Here is a 15,076-nt window from a genome sequence, read left to right on the forward strand (position 1 = left end):
TCATGCAATACTAACTTGGCAAGTGATTTATTTTGGCAAGTGATTTATTTTATCTTTAATTTTTTGAAATTAATTTATATTTTTTTCTACAATGAATACGAATTACTTAACAAAGTGGCTATGTTAATTTACTTATTTCTTTTGCACATGTACCCATGTCTCTGAATCACTAATATCTTTAGTTTATTCTGAAAAATCATCAACCCATAAACCTACTTAATTCCTTAGCTACTATAATTGTTATTAAAATGTGGTAAAGGTGGGTATGTTCTCCCTAAAGAGATTTCAATTGAGGGGGAAAAAAAAACTTACTGCGATAAAACAATTACAGAAACACCTAATAATATGTCCTATGTCCTCAGAGTTTCCAAAAGTTGCTTCTTATTTTAAATGATGAAGAGCCAGAGAAACAAGGTACTGCAGCAAACACTTTTAATAAGAATACAAAATTCACACCAGAGGCACATTCTGGGGAATGTAAATGAACTATCACAAGTAGTAATTCTGCTGGAAGAATAAAATAAGGCTCTCAGGAGTACAAATATACAGGAGGGAATGATTTAAAATAGGTTTATGATTTACAATCACATTACATTGTATTAAGCACTGAAAACAGGCATATTATTTAAAAAGCCAGCTAAAAGGCATTTGAACATATATAACAAATCTTACAGTCCACAAGTTCATATATAACAGTAATTTTAAGTACTTCATTTCAACACAAAAGAACAGGTGAAGGAATACCTCTCAAAATATTAATTTATGTCTATGACAAAAATCAAGAAAACTTATACTGAAAAAGGATTGCATTACTGATTGAGCCACACAGTGGACAGGCCAACCACATGAACACCAAACCAACAGTGCCGAGCAACTAAACTCGTGCTGCCCTTTCCAGTCCCCCTTGTTCTTACCACCACTCTGCCCCGTACTGCCTTTCCATCACTCAGGAAAAAACTCCCGTCTCCCCATTCCATAAAAGGAATGAAGAAAAACCAAATAGTGTATTCAAAAGTTGATTTCACCTTAAACCCTAAATGTGGTTTAATGCGTACAAAGAAACCCAACATTTATACACAGTGCTCCTTTCAAGGAAGGAACAGACAGGTCAAACATTATCTGAAAGGGGTTTCCTTATGGATTCTGTACATTGGTTGAATGAGAATTACTGTATCTGAGAAGGCACATATCTGTGACTTAAGGCTTAACCGGTATTGTTACATATGGAAGTCAATGAAAGCTGTCTAGGAATTCACTTCTGTCAAAATAGATTTTACCTAAAAACTAGCTTTCTGAGCACATATTTCTACCTTAGAAACCATCAAGAATTTCTATTCCCAAGTCCACCTGTCAAAAATTTTTTTTTTCTTAAACAGGTTTCATCATGAATCAAAAGACTGCTAACATAACCACCCTCTGACTTTGGATGATGCATATTCATAAGCTCAAAAGCCTCATAGAAATTAGTGTGATTCCTGCATCTTAAAAAAAAAAAAGTCTAAACAAAAGTACAATGGTACAGATTCATTTTTTAAAAGATATTTGCCAAAACTCCACAAGCTAATCAGTCATTCATTAGAGCGGCTGCCAGCCTATCGTGGATGCCGTAGGAACATCAAATAATTTTACTCTGCAAAATAGTCTCTTCTTTCTTTAAGACAATACATGAAAATGAATCTCTTAAAGATGTTTAATATATTCATATATAAAATATCTGATGTTGATACAAATCATGTAAACCTCCCTTTGGAAAAGTTACAACTGGCCCTCATTCCCAGGACCAAAATTCTTGAATTTTGATCCGGTCAGTGCAAAGCTATATTAGATGTTTTCAAACTACAGAAATAGCCATCAACCCTTACAATACAAAAGGACTTCTCAAAAAGAAAAATTACTGTGTTCAGATTATAGAAATTAGGTTTTCATTAAAACCGCCCACCTTCCCATCAAATTTAACAGTTCAATTGTTAAGGTATGAAAAAGGGAAAAATTAAAGCTGTTTGTGTGAGAATCTCTACAATGGTTGTCACCGTCTCTCTTCTCCCAACTGTGCTTCATTCTTATTAGGTTTGTTTAGAAATAGAACCATGTGACTTTCCTTTTTTTGTTTGTTTTTTGTTTCCAGGAGTGATTTTACTGTTCTTCAAGCCAAGATGGGGCATCCACTCCAGGCGTTTTCAACTTGATGTGGAACTGTTTAAGGGTCTGTTCAAGCTGCTTCTGGTTCCCAGCAAAGTAGGCGGCGATGGCATTGTGGAAAAGGACCAGCTGGTTGTGCAATACTTTCACCTGTGAACAGGGCAGAGTACAAGACCACGCATTAACACCAATGACAACGAACTGTCTCACATATCTCTCTCCTCAGGAAAAGCTGTTTTAATAATGCAAAGTAGTTCACATATACCTACTGTACACTGTCTTGCAGGGTCTGAGCCTTTGATGACTTTTAATTTCCCTACAGGGGACAGATCAGTTTAAGAAGCTAAATATGTACAGGCATACCTTGTTTTATTATGGGCAGCTTTACTGAACTTTACAGATGTTGCGTATTTTACAAACTGAAAGCAAGACCCTCCACCAGCAAAAAGATTACGGCCTGCTTTATTGCAGTGGTGTGTAACTGAACCTGCATTATCTCCAAGGCATGCCTGTACTCTGTTAGCCATTTTCAAACATTGTTGAGGGCGTTAATTAAAAAATATCATTAAATACCCTTTCAAACTAAGGATATTCAAAATCAAATACTGAACAGGAAAAATTATATACAAATTACTAATGACATACACTCTATACCAAGTATAGACATCAAAGGATGGTGAACCTCAATGTAGAGACACTTATTAAGGAAACAGGACAATCACAGGAAAAGCAGGTTTCTGGATGGCAATTTAGGAGATCAGTGAAGTATCCTATTACAGTGGACTATTACAATGGCCCCAGAGAATCACTCCTCTCAAAATCCACACCCCTGGGGACTGTTCTACAAGGTATTAAAAAGAAAAACCACAGGCCCAAGATGGCTGTCACTTATGCTAGATGCAAAACATAACCTACCTGCAGTTTCAGCCTCTCCCAGGATGGCATTTTAAACCAATCAGCCAGGAATTTCCTGATCCACACCAGTGAGGTGTTCTGCCTGATAAGACCCCTGCCTTTCCCTAAAGGTAAGTGTCCTTGCCAGAAATAATCTACTCTTTATTAGTTCTAAACTCTGTCTACAAAATCCTTCCATTTTGTACAATCCACTTGAATGGCCTCCTAGTTGCTAGATGGGATGCTGCTCAGTTCATGAACTACATAGTAAAGCCCATTAGATCTCCAAATTTAGTGTTTTTTTTTTTTAACAAATAAAAGTAAGCTTGGCCATGTAACGTTAGAAAATGAGGCCTGAGAAGCAAGTGCTTGCCCTGCTGGGGGTGAAAGCCCATAGGAGAGGAGTGTGTGTGCCAATCTTAGTTGTACCACTTTCTAGTGTCTTTGTGACACAGGCACAGGTTACTTCTAACTTCATTGGCCAAGGTCTTTATCCGTTTATCAGGGATGCCATTACCAGCTGAATCTGCTGTGCTGTTGTAAGGGTTAAATGAAATGGGATACTACCCAGCACACTGTCTGACACAGAATAGTACTCATTCAATTTCAGTGAAATCCAAGGTTACCTATTTGACAGTCAAATCTTTAATCAACACTGACTTTTCTTAGTGAAACAAAATTTCACTTATTTAGAACCCACTGATTTGGAATTTGTAATAAGATTGTAATACTGTGGTTTATAATAAGGAAAATATAATTGATCTTCATCCTCACTCTGGGAAAATAGCTCCAAAACCTTTGTAATTCCCTAAAGGATAAGAGGATGGGAACATCTTTTGTTATAATACTTGGTCTCCTGGTGTACATCTGAAACAGTTCCAGAGCTAAAAGGAGTATTTTTTGTTGTTGTTCATAATGAGCCCTTTCAACCATACTCCACTTTATGATAATGAGATTGGTGGCAACCAAACCTCATCCTGTGGTTCTCTGGGGACTTTCCAAAAATCTCATTATCATAAAGTGGGGTATGGTGAGAGGGGTTACAGGCTGAACTAATTACCAATGGACAATGCCTTAATCAATCAGACCTATGTAATGAAACCCCACAAAGCCCCCTAAAGTACAGGGTTTGGAGGGCTTCTGGGCTGATGAACGCGCCCATGTGCCATGAGGGCAGCATGCTCTCCACGCGCTGCAGACAGCAGCTCTATGCTCAGGACCTTCCCAAACCCCGCCTTATGTACTAGTATCTCTTCATCTGTAGCCTTAAATATTTGTAATAAACAGGGAATCTAGTAGGAAAACTGTCTTCCTGAGTTCTGTGAGCCACTCTAGCAAGTGATTGAATCCAAGGAGGGGTTGTGAGAACCCTTGATTTATAGCCAGTCCATCAGAAAAACAAGTGAAAACCTGGACTTCCAATTGGTGTCTGAAGGTGGTGATGGTGGTGGGGTCCACAGTGTCAGAACTGAATTGAATTGTAGGACACCCAGCCGGCGTCGAGAATCAGTCAGTGTGGGAAAAAGCCCACTTGGTGTCCCAAGTGTGTGAGAAATGTTGTATGAAAGAAGAAATATGAGTTCTTTCCTTTTCAAAGATAGAAATTGATCAGTTTACCTCAACACAATAAAAAAAAGGCCAGATGTGGAGGAGGGAAAGGTGGATATGAAGAGCTCAGTTTCAGATGCCTTCCAGGGAACACCCAGGGAAATGCTGACTAGGTAGCTGTATTTTTGAAACTGAATGAGTTCAGGATAGCAGTCCAGAATGGAAATGTGAATTGGAAGTCAATATAGTACTTCAATATACAGATGATATGCAAACCCATGTGACTAGATAAGCTCATCAAGAGAGTGTATAGACAAAAAGAGATCCGAGGACTGAGTCATGAAAAGTGAACCTTGACCTTTACACCTCACGACATCTCCAGAATTTAAATTGAAATGGATTAAAGGCCTAAATGTCAAAGCTAAAACCCAGCCCTAGCTGTTCTGGCTCAGTGGATAGGGCATTGGCTCATGGACTGAAGGGTCCTGGGTTCAATTTCAGTCAAGGGTACTGTACCTTGATTGCAGGCTCAATCCCCAGCCCAGGCCAGGCGTGTGCAGGAGGCAACTAATCAATGTGTCTCTCTCACCTTGATGTTTCTCTCTCTGTGTGTGTGTCTCCCCTTCCTCCGCACTGCCACTTCCTTCTACTCTCTCTAAGAATCAATGGAAAAGTATCCTCAGGTGAGGATTAACAACAACAAAAAAGCTAAAAACCTATAAAACTTCTAGAAAAACACATAGGAGAAAATCTTAATGATATTGGGTTTGGCAAAGATTTTAACCCTTTGCGGTCCAATGTTATTTTTGGAATTCAAACAGTCTGGTCCAAATTAATTGACGAGATTGAATGTTGAACTTTTTAATGTTCTTATTGCTCGATGTTGGACCTGCTCCTAGTGCCTGGTCTGTCAAGTCAGCCTCGAGGTTGGACCGAAAAGGGTTAAAATAGTACACACAAAGCATCCTATCTAATAAAAGGGTAATATGCAAATTAGCCACCACTCCATCACAAATATGGCGGCACCCAGTCTTCTCAGCCCCCCTGGAGTCCCCCAGTCCTGGGGGGGCGGCCACTGAGAGTGGGCAGTGTGAGCGGCCTGGCAGAATGTTTGCTTCGTCGCCATAGCGACGAGGCAAGCATTCCACCCTAGCCACATAGGGCCTCTGGGCAGCGGGCACGGAGCGGCTGGGGGGGAGGCGAACACTTGCATCGTCACCCTGGTGATGAGGCAAGCATTCCACGCCTGGCCACGGAGGGCCTCTGGGAGGTTGGGCACAAAACGCTTGTGTCGTTGCAGGCTGGGCTGAGGGGACCCCCCGCCCCGATGCATGAATTTCATGCACCAGGCCTCTAGTAAATTATAAAAGAAAGACATTAATTGGACTTCATCAAAATTAAAATATTTTTCTCTTCAAAAGACATTTATAAAAATAAAAAGGCAAGCCACATATTGAAAGACAATATTTGCAAAATATGCATAAGACAAAGAATCTGATACTACAATATATAAGGAATTCTTATAATTGAATAAGACAATAAACAATAAAATGGGGAAAAGATCTCTCTGTGTGTGTGTGTGGGTGGGTGGGGGGGAGAACAATGGTGCTTGGAAAACTGGTTATTCACTCACTACCTGGAGAGAAAACTGGATTCCTAATTCACATGATATAAATAAAATATAAATAAACCAGCTCCAGGTGGATATGGAATTGTGAAAAACAAAAAAAATCTAAAACTTTTAGAAAAATCTTACAACCTTGGGTTTGAAAAGATTTCTTAAATAGGATGCAAAAGGCACTAACAAATAAAAGATTGATAACTTAAACTAGTTTAAGGTCTTCTGTTTGTTAACAACTATTGTAGAGAGTAAAATCACAAGTCATAAATGGTATAAGATATATATATATAACACATAAACAAAAAAGGATTAGTACAAAAATACATGAAGAACTCCTACAAATCAATTAAAAAACAAACAAAAAAACAACCCCAAACAACCCAACAGAAATATGGGCAAAGGCATGAATTGGTATTTTATACTGGAAGAAATATATGTGGTCAATAAATAATGAGGAAAATAAAAATGAAGAACACACAAAAGAATACCATTTTATTCACTTTGGAGAGACTGTGGCTCAAAGGGAACTGTGTACATTACTGGTGGAATGTAAACTGGTACATCCACATTAGAAAACAATTTGGCTTTATTTTAGAAAGCTGAACACTCACAATGCCTTATGAGGAAAGGTCAGGAATATTCATAGCAGGCACAGAACAATACAAATGTCCTTTAACAGTAGAATGAAAAAAATATAAGGTAAGAGGGGGTAAGGGAATAGGTTAGGGAAGGAATCCTATATAATAAAGAGGTAATATGCAAATTAACCCTCATGTCCTCACAAGATGGCTGCCTACGACCAAGCTGGCAGGGGGGTTAGTGAGGGATGACCAAACAACTGAACAAGCAGGCTGCGTGGGGTGACCAGGCCGGCAGGGGGGCAGTAAGAGGCGACCAGGCCGGTGGGGGGGAAGTTAGGGGCTACCGGGCCGGCGGGGGTGGGGGTGCAGTTGGGGGTGACCAGGCTGGCAGGGGGGGCCGTGAGGGGCAACGAGGCTGGCAGGGGGGAATTTGGGGGCGACCAGGCCGGCAGGGGGGACAGTAAAGGGCAGTTGGGGGCGACCTGGCCAGCAACGGGGGGCAGTGAGCGGCAACCAGGCAGGTGAGCGATTAGGAGCCAGTGGTCCAGGATTGTGAGAGGGATGTCTGATAGGGCCTAAACCAGCAGTCGGACATCCCCCAAGCGGTCCTGGATTTCAGAGGGTGCAGGCTGGGCTGAGGGAATGCCTCCCCCACCCCCCCGCCCCCCGCACAAATTTCGTGCACCAGGGCTTTAGTAGGAAGATAATAACATTATTGGTAATGTTCTAGTTCTTGGGTTGAAAGGTGGGGTCACAGATATTTATTATGTTTTATAACTTAAATATGCATTACATTTATTATTTTGTATGTCTAGCAAGTGTTATTTTTTAAAAAGACAAAGACCCTGACTGGGTGGATCAGCTGGTTCGAGTGTCATTCTGAGCGTCAAAAGGCTGCAGGTTCAATTCCCAGTCAGGGCACATATCTAGGTTGCTGGTTGGATCCCTGGTGGGATGAGTAAAGGAGGCAAATATTCTATGTTTCTCTCTCACATTGATGTGTTTTTTTTTCTCTCTCTCTTTCCCTTCTTGTGTCTCTAAAAATCAATCCTCAGGTGAGGATTAAAAAAACAAAGATAAAGGGAAAAAAAACACAGGAAAATAATGAAGCTTTATGACTCATTTCAGATATAGGATCAAAAATAGACTATAAATGAGTTAACAGATCTAAAAGTGAAACTAAATTTAAAGGTTTCATATACCCTTTCCAGATTCTAATTCTTTCTGTTGCCATAAATCAATTCCGTTTACCATCAAGACATTCACCTTTTCTTGTAGTGTCTGAAGTAATGAACCTCAGGGAATATAAAAAAAACTCATATCAGTCCCTAAAATACAATGTTACAATGCTCATGAACTGATATGTGATGCATCTTGAATTTTTGCAAACCACACTTAAAATTTCCTTCTCTATAATGACATTTTCTAGATCAGGAACAAAGCAAATTTATTACAAATAAACCATTTATTAACTTGTACTTTCCTCTGTCCATTAGTTAAATAAACCTTTTCTTTGTCTGCAGAGACTCTTGTTAGCTGAAGAAGAAAGTTAAGATAGCTAAGAGAGAATAAAAGATCTGGGAAAATGGGACTCCATTCCCATTTTCCCCCAAGTTTACTATGTGAACTCTCTTCTCACTTGCATAATGAAGAAACTGAATTAAAAATTTTATGGTTCCTTTCTACCAACATTTTCTGAGAAAAGTAATTGCTTTTTAAATAGAGGTATTCCTCTATCTGGAAATTCAAAAGAAAAACATTACATTATTTCTATTTATTTTCAAGGACAGAAACTAACTCCTCTTTTAGAGATATATTAAATTCAACAGAGAGTTTATCAGTTTATGAACCAGCCCATTAATTAACTTTCTTCCCTATTTAGAGGTATTTTTTAAAGGCTTTCACATTAGTAGCCTACCTGCATCACAAAGTAATTTTTGACCTTGCTCTACTATCATCTGGGCCTTTCCTGTTTTCCGATTTTGGATGATCCTTGGCTCCTGGAATTATAGAGCAATTCAGGAGCCTCTGTCCATTTAATGTGGAATTTAAATGTTCAGAAACAGAGTCTACCCAATTACTTTATTGCTCTTTGGGTCACAAAATAATGTTGCCTTTAATTTTAATCCCCATGTTCTAGAATTAGAGGAGACAATAAAAGTAGAGTACAGGATTGGTTCATTACTGGATTCCCAGAGAGCTAACAGTCTAGAAAGTTAACCAAAGAGAAAGTGGGAAGGGCATCAGTCAATCTTTAGCTAACCCTACAAATGTCAACACAAGTCAGGTTCCCCCCCGCTCCCTAGAGTAGCTGACAAACCCAACATGGAGAAACACCTCTTTGTGTAGCCAAGGAAGCATTTATTAACAAAGGCTCAAATGGGGTGCATTAGCTGTGTTTAAAATGCCCCCCTACCCCCAATGAAACTTAATTCATGGGAAACCAAGGAAAGAGGGTGCTTTTTGGACTGACTTCTAGTTTTCACAACAAAATGATATAATACCTGTTTTTCCAAAAACATTCCCCCAGTAATTGTGAGAAGGTTGATGTGTAGAGCCATTAGAAGTATACATACACTTCAGAGCAGCTCCCTTGAATAAGAGAGCCTTTGGGGCTTTGCAGCTTTTCAGTGATAATTGTGAAAAGAAAGCATACAATTTCATTGTCACTTTACTCTCAGAAGCTATTTTATACCAAAACAGATTACTTATCTCATTTTCCTATTAGCAATGATTATGTGTTATCCTAGTACAAGTTTTAGTTTTAGCAGTATGTCTTCAAAATCAGATACAAATTTAAATAAGAATGGTATTGACTGTTTTATCCAATCAACCACTACTAAATAAAAAATAAAGGGAATTTAAAATAAACTAATAAACCAAATTTCAATGTGAACATACTTTCTAAATGAAATCAATTAAAAATATTTTCTGGCTATCTTTGATGAATTAATTTACATTATGACACATATTCACATAATGTCTTCAATGCAATTCAGATTGATATGCTATAATTGACCCTCAGAATGTGTTGGTTATTAAACAAATATAAATCATTACCAATTAAAGGGAAGAATTAAATAATATTAGAGAAGCAGTTACCATACAATTTTAAAGATAACAATTTTACATACATGGTAATAACTGTGCTGTTGTCACTATATATAAGGTATTTTAGCAAGACTTAAAAGTATTATTTTAAGTTATTCGCTTATTTATCAGGTTTGCTTTACTAGGCTGTTTGGTCTTATAAAGGTCAATCTAAGAAAGATTCTGTTTCTCAAACAGAACTGGCTTAAAGTGAGGTGGGGGAAAGGTCAAACCTGCTTTTGGGAGAAGGGCCAAAAAGCCAAAACCTTTGAGAAAATATTTTAGGGTCATTACACTTTTAAAATTTACTTCTATATTTATACTATAAGATTATGAGAAGTGATCAGCATAGAGAATCAAAGAAACAGCCAAGTATTTTGATAGACTATTGTTTGATATGGTGGGGGACACTAACTTTTGTGAGGCACTTTGTATGTGACAGATAGTATGTTACCCTTACATCTATTTTGTCCGGTCTTTTATTCTCTCCATGTGATGGTTAAAAAAAGCAGACTCAGAAGGTTAAGGAACTTGCCTAAGGTTAGAGAGCTAGGAAGCAGATGTGCTGGCATCTGGGAAACGCAGGAATGTCTATCCCAAGACTGGCCCGTGTTCTTTCACCTCTTCTTACATGCCTCTATTCCTAAGGCAATACACATTTTGGAAAGCTTTTCAACAAAGTTGGAAACAAACAAAGATAGGCCAGAACACTTAAAAGAAGAGTAGAAATGTAGAAAAGACATATTTTAACCTCCCTAATTTTGTCTCTGGCCCTGAAGTTGCATTTAAACATTCTCAGGACAAGGATCTCACACAAGGGTTGGAGCAGATGAAAGAAATAAAAGTGAATTCTAACATTATGAAGATTAACTAGAGACCTGGTGCACAAAAATTTGTGCATGGGAGGGGGGCGGTCCGTTAGCCCGTCCTGCCCCCTCTCAGTCCAGGAGCCCTCAGGGGATGTCCTGATGGCCCATAGGGAGCGGGCCTAAGCTGCAGTCTGGCCTCCCTCTGCAGGAGGTGACCAGGCAGATCAGGGGAAGGCGCCGCCCCATCACACTGCTGTTGCTGCCGCTGCCAGCCGCTGCGGCTGCCTGCCCTCGGCACTCGCAGCTGCCGCGGCTTTGTCTGGAAGGACGTCCGGCTGTCTGGTCTAAATAGCATATTATGCTTTTATTATTATAGATGCCATATTAAACTTCCATATGATCTTTCATAATTATAGAGCAGGAAAAATCTATAATGAACTATTTGTTGATGTATGTTAGAAAAGATTTAAAGTGCTTATAAGGATAAATAAAATACAACAGAAAAGCAGAAATTTCAAATAGGAGCAAAAGAAGATAGTAATAACAATTCCAGGCAGAAACAGGATGATGACAAATTTGATAAATTTTCAAAACCTAACATAGAAATACACTAAATCACTGTGAACTCAATTACAAAGAACTTTCATAGAGATCTGCCAAACAATGAGCAACCAGATCAGACATAAGCAAAACCACTATAGCAACATCTGGTGAATGACCTAAAATATAGCACACAATACTTTAATTGTTAAAGGGCAAAACAAACTTCAACACTGACTACTAAGGCAGAGACAAGCTGCAGTTTAAAATAGAAACTGGGTAAGAGAAATTTAAGAGCAGGACTGATAGATGATGCCAAGTAGATTACACTGAAAACTTTCTCCTGCCCACACAGCATGTATCAATAGAAGATAAATACTATTTACAAAGTTACTGACTGAAAAACCTGAAGAGAAGTATTACTTTGTAGGCATCAAAACCATAAAAATGAACTTTTATTTACAAATCAAATTTATAATACATACATTCTTATCAGAGATGCTGAAGTAAATAAGAAAAAGAGGCAAATTACAATAAAAAATTATGTTATATTTATAATTGTTATAATTCTTCAAATTAATTATTGGCTCTCCAAATAATTTTATTAAATAGGGGTTTATATTACATGTACAACAATATTGGGGTAATAGCTGTGAGGAAAGATGGAACAAAGTCATTCTTTAGTAAGATGTCTCCAACCACTAATATAAAAGTATTAACTCCTCTCTTTACTCCCAACTATCTAAAAATATGTAATTATTTGCTTTCTCTGCCATCACTGATCTCTTTTTCAGTAAGAGACCAGAAGAGGAGCAAGCAGGAAAGTATATCTGTCTCGGTTTTTTATTAGGTTTGTGATTTTATTACTTTGCAATAGATTTGGAAATGCCTGTCCTGTCAAAGCAACTACCAGGTGAGAAAGAGACACTATCAAAAATAAGGGCGTGGGCACTGGGAAGGGAGTGAGGGCAGAAAGACAAATATGAACTACAAGTGGAGGTGGGAGAACATATTTTACTTTTCAGACTCACTAGGACAGGTTTCAACAAATCACTGACAAGCAGGTTAAAAAAAAGCATCCTACAAGGGAAAGAAGGGCAGTCCTCTTTTGAAAAGGTAACTGATGAAACATAATCTGTAAACTCCAGTAACACCGGGTAACACAATTGTGGTAGTGTCTTGTAAATCTTTATCCAATGGTATAGTAAAATCCTTAATGCACAGGTTCCTTCTGCCTTAGCAAAACTTTCTATTGCCTTTCTGTTCTGTGGTCTACAGTGTTAGCTCCCTCCCCTTCCTCCCTTCTTTCTAGGACAGTGATGGCGAACCTATGACACGCGTGTCAGAGGTGACACGCGAACTCATTTTTTTGGTTGATTTTTCTTTGTTAAATGGCATTTAAATATATAAAATAAATATCAAAAATACAAGTCTTTGTTTTACTATGGTTGCAAATATAAAAAAATTTCTATATGTGACATGGCACCAGAGTTAAGTTAGGGTTTTTCAAAATGCTGAGACGCTGAGCTCAAAAGGTTCGCCATCACTGTTCTAGGAGATCCAAGTATAGGTGACCAATATGGCTTCTGTTATCGCCCATCTTCTTCCTCTGCTATTTTAAGAACCTTCCGTGGAGCAGCATCATAGCTTCATTTCACTTAACTAAAAGTAGGGCTGTGGAGTCAAACCGATCTAGATTTGGTCTGGCTGTGAGACTTTGGGCAAGTTACTTAACCTCTCTGAACCTCAGCGTTGTCATCTATACATTAGTATATGAGCATCTAGATCACAGATCGGCTAGACATATATAGATGACATATATAATACTTTTAGAGAGCTTCCTCCATATACACATTATTCAAAGATTAGTGTCTATCAATTCATTTACTGTAAGGGAATGCTCTACAGATGCATCCATGGAGCTTACATCCAATGGGAAAAAACAGACTAGCAGGCATTCACAGCACAGAATGATATTGCTTTAAATTGAGAAGGCCCTGGCACTATAGTAAAACATCGGTGCCAGAGGAAATATTAAGTAATATAAATCACTTAAGTTAGCATCTGAGCAACTAGTTCAAAATTAACTTAGGTACAGAAGAGTACTCAAGAAACTGGGTATTTCCTTTCATCAATTAGGTGACCCTGTTCTCAATGGTCTATGGACAATGGGCAACAAGGACTTACAGTTAAACCAAAGGTCTACTCACACTCATCTTCACATTCAAAAATAGTTTTCCTTCGTAGTTACGGTTTTCTGTATTATTCCTTGGAAAACTAACTTTTTAAGATTAAGAATCCCATCTCTTGTATAATATACAACATTCTGACCCTATACACCTAACAACTATTTATAAACTTAAATAGAAAAGCTTTATTAAAATTTATGACAAAGCCATTTTTTTTCTTAAGAAAACCCTTAATAGTAATACTATGCCCTGCTTTAAGATGAGAACAGAAAATTTAACAAAGTTTACAAATCATTTAAACATATAATCAGAGTTTCTTCAAGAATTTTTTTTTCTGGTCTTTACCCACCAATGCTCATTCTTGTATGGTAATGCTTAAATCATACTGCCACCTAACCTACTAACAGGGACTTCCAGCCCACACCAATGTTTTTCTTCATCAAATTCTGTATTTCTTCTTTTTTATGCTTAACTCAGCATTTTGTGTATAACAAATTTTACTAAATGTTCTCCATTCGACTGTTAAGTTGCTTGTCAGCAGGGAATTTGTCACAATACCTTTATACATTATTTTTTAAGATTAGGCATTATAATAGTCCAAAACAAGCACTTTAAAAAACATATTGAGCCCTAGCTGGTTTGGCTCCACATCGGCCTGCAGACTGAAGGGTCCTGGGTTTGATTCCAGTCAAGGGCACATGCCTGGGTTGCGGATCAATCCCCATTAGGGGGCATGCAGGAGGGAGCAGATCAATGGTTCTCTCTCATCACTGATGTTTCTATCTCTCTGTCCCTTCCTCTCTGAAATCAATAAAAACATATTAAAAAAAACATATTGAGTTTTGGAAAAGTATCTTTTGAAAACTTAAAGACAGAAATAACAGAAAATCAAAATATTATAAGGTTTAAGAGTAATAAAGGAGAAACCTAGTTATCAAATGCTTTTTTTAAAAAAGAAAATGGTTTCTTTCTTTTCTTTTTTAAAATATATTTTTATTGATTTCAGAGAGGAAGGGAGAGGGAGAGAGAGATAGAAACATCAAGAGAGAATCATTAATCAGCTGCCTTGAGCCCCCAATCTGGGCATGTGCCCTGACCAGGAATCGAACCATGATCTCCTGTGACCTCCTGATTCATAGGTCGATGCTCAAACCCTGAGCCACACTAGTCAGGCTCAAATAATTTTTTTTAATCTAACAAAGCAAAGTGTAGATGAGTCATGGAAGGAATATATATGTATAGTTAACACAAAAAATGCTGAGTCATTACTTAGAGGACTTTAAGGAAAAGGTTAAAAAGAACAATGCAAAGTCAAATTCTTAAACACTGATAATGTCAAGATTTTATTCAGAAATACTAATTAAAGGTTTTACTTTAAGTAAATTGAAGAGACTCTAATTACTAAGAACTAAAAAAAAAAAAAAAAAAAAAAAAAAGGATGTGCAGTAATGCCACTGTCACCAAAACCAATACTGATTATTAGTGGTATGTTCAAAGTATTATAATGGTTACTTAAAAATTCAACTGTATTACAAAACCTGACAACCTTGACTTGGGTGATACCCAAGGTTGGCAAATAAATGGAATGTGGATCTGAGCAGTACACATGTATCAACCATGTTTAGAGCAGACACATCACAGCAGTAATGGTTAAGAATTAAATTT

The 15,076-nt window shown here is 37.9% G+C and overlaps 1 protein-coding gene across 2 annotated transcripts in view; it reads right to left on the reverse strand.

Annotated features, from left to right (window-relative positions):
- Window positions 1-418: 418 nt before the first annotated feature.
- Window positions 419-15,076, reverse strand: part of ARFIP1 (ARF interacting protein 1) — an 83,312-nt gene continuing 68,654 nt past the window's right edge. For both annotated transcript variants that reach the window (XM_081092258.1, XM_081092257.1), the window contains one exon: window positions 419-2,289. In XM_081092258.1, coding sequence (XP_080948384.1) covers window positions 2,134-2,289 — 156 coding nt within the window. In that variant the 3' untranslated portion in view covers window positions 419-2,133. The remainder of the gene's footprint in view (window positions 2,290-15,076) is intronic.

The sequence above is a fragment of the Myotis nattereri genome (genome assembly GCF_964212035.1).
Source record: "Myotis nattereri genome assembly, chromosome: 5".
In the NCBI taxonomy this organism is placed as follows: domain Eukaryota; kingdom Metazoa; phylum Chordata; class Mammalia; order Chiroptera; family Vespertilionidae; genus Myotis; species Myotis nattereri.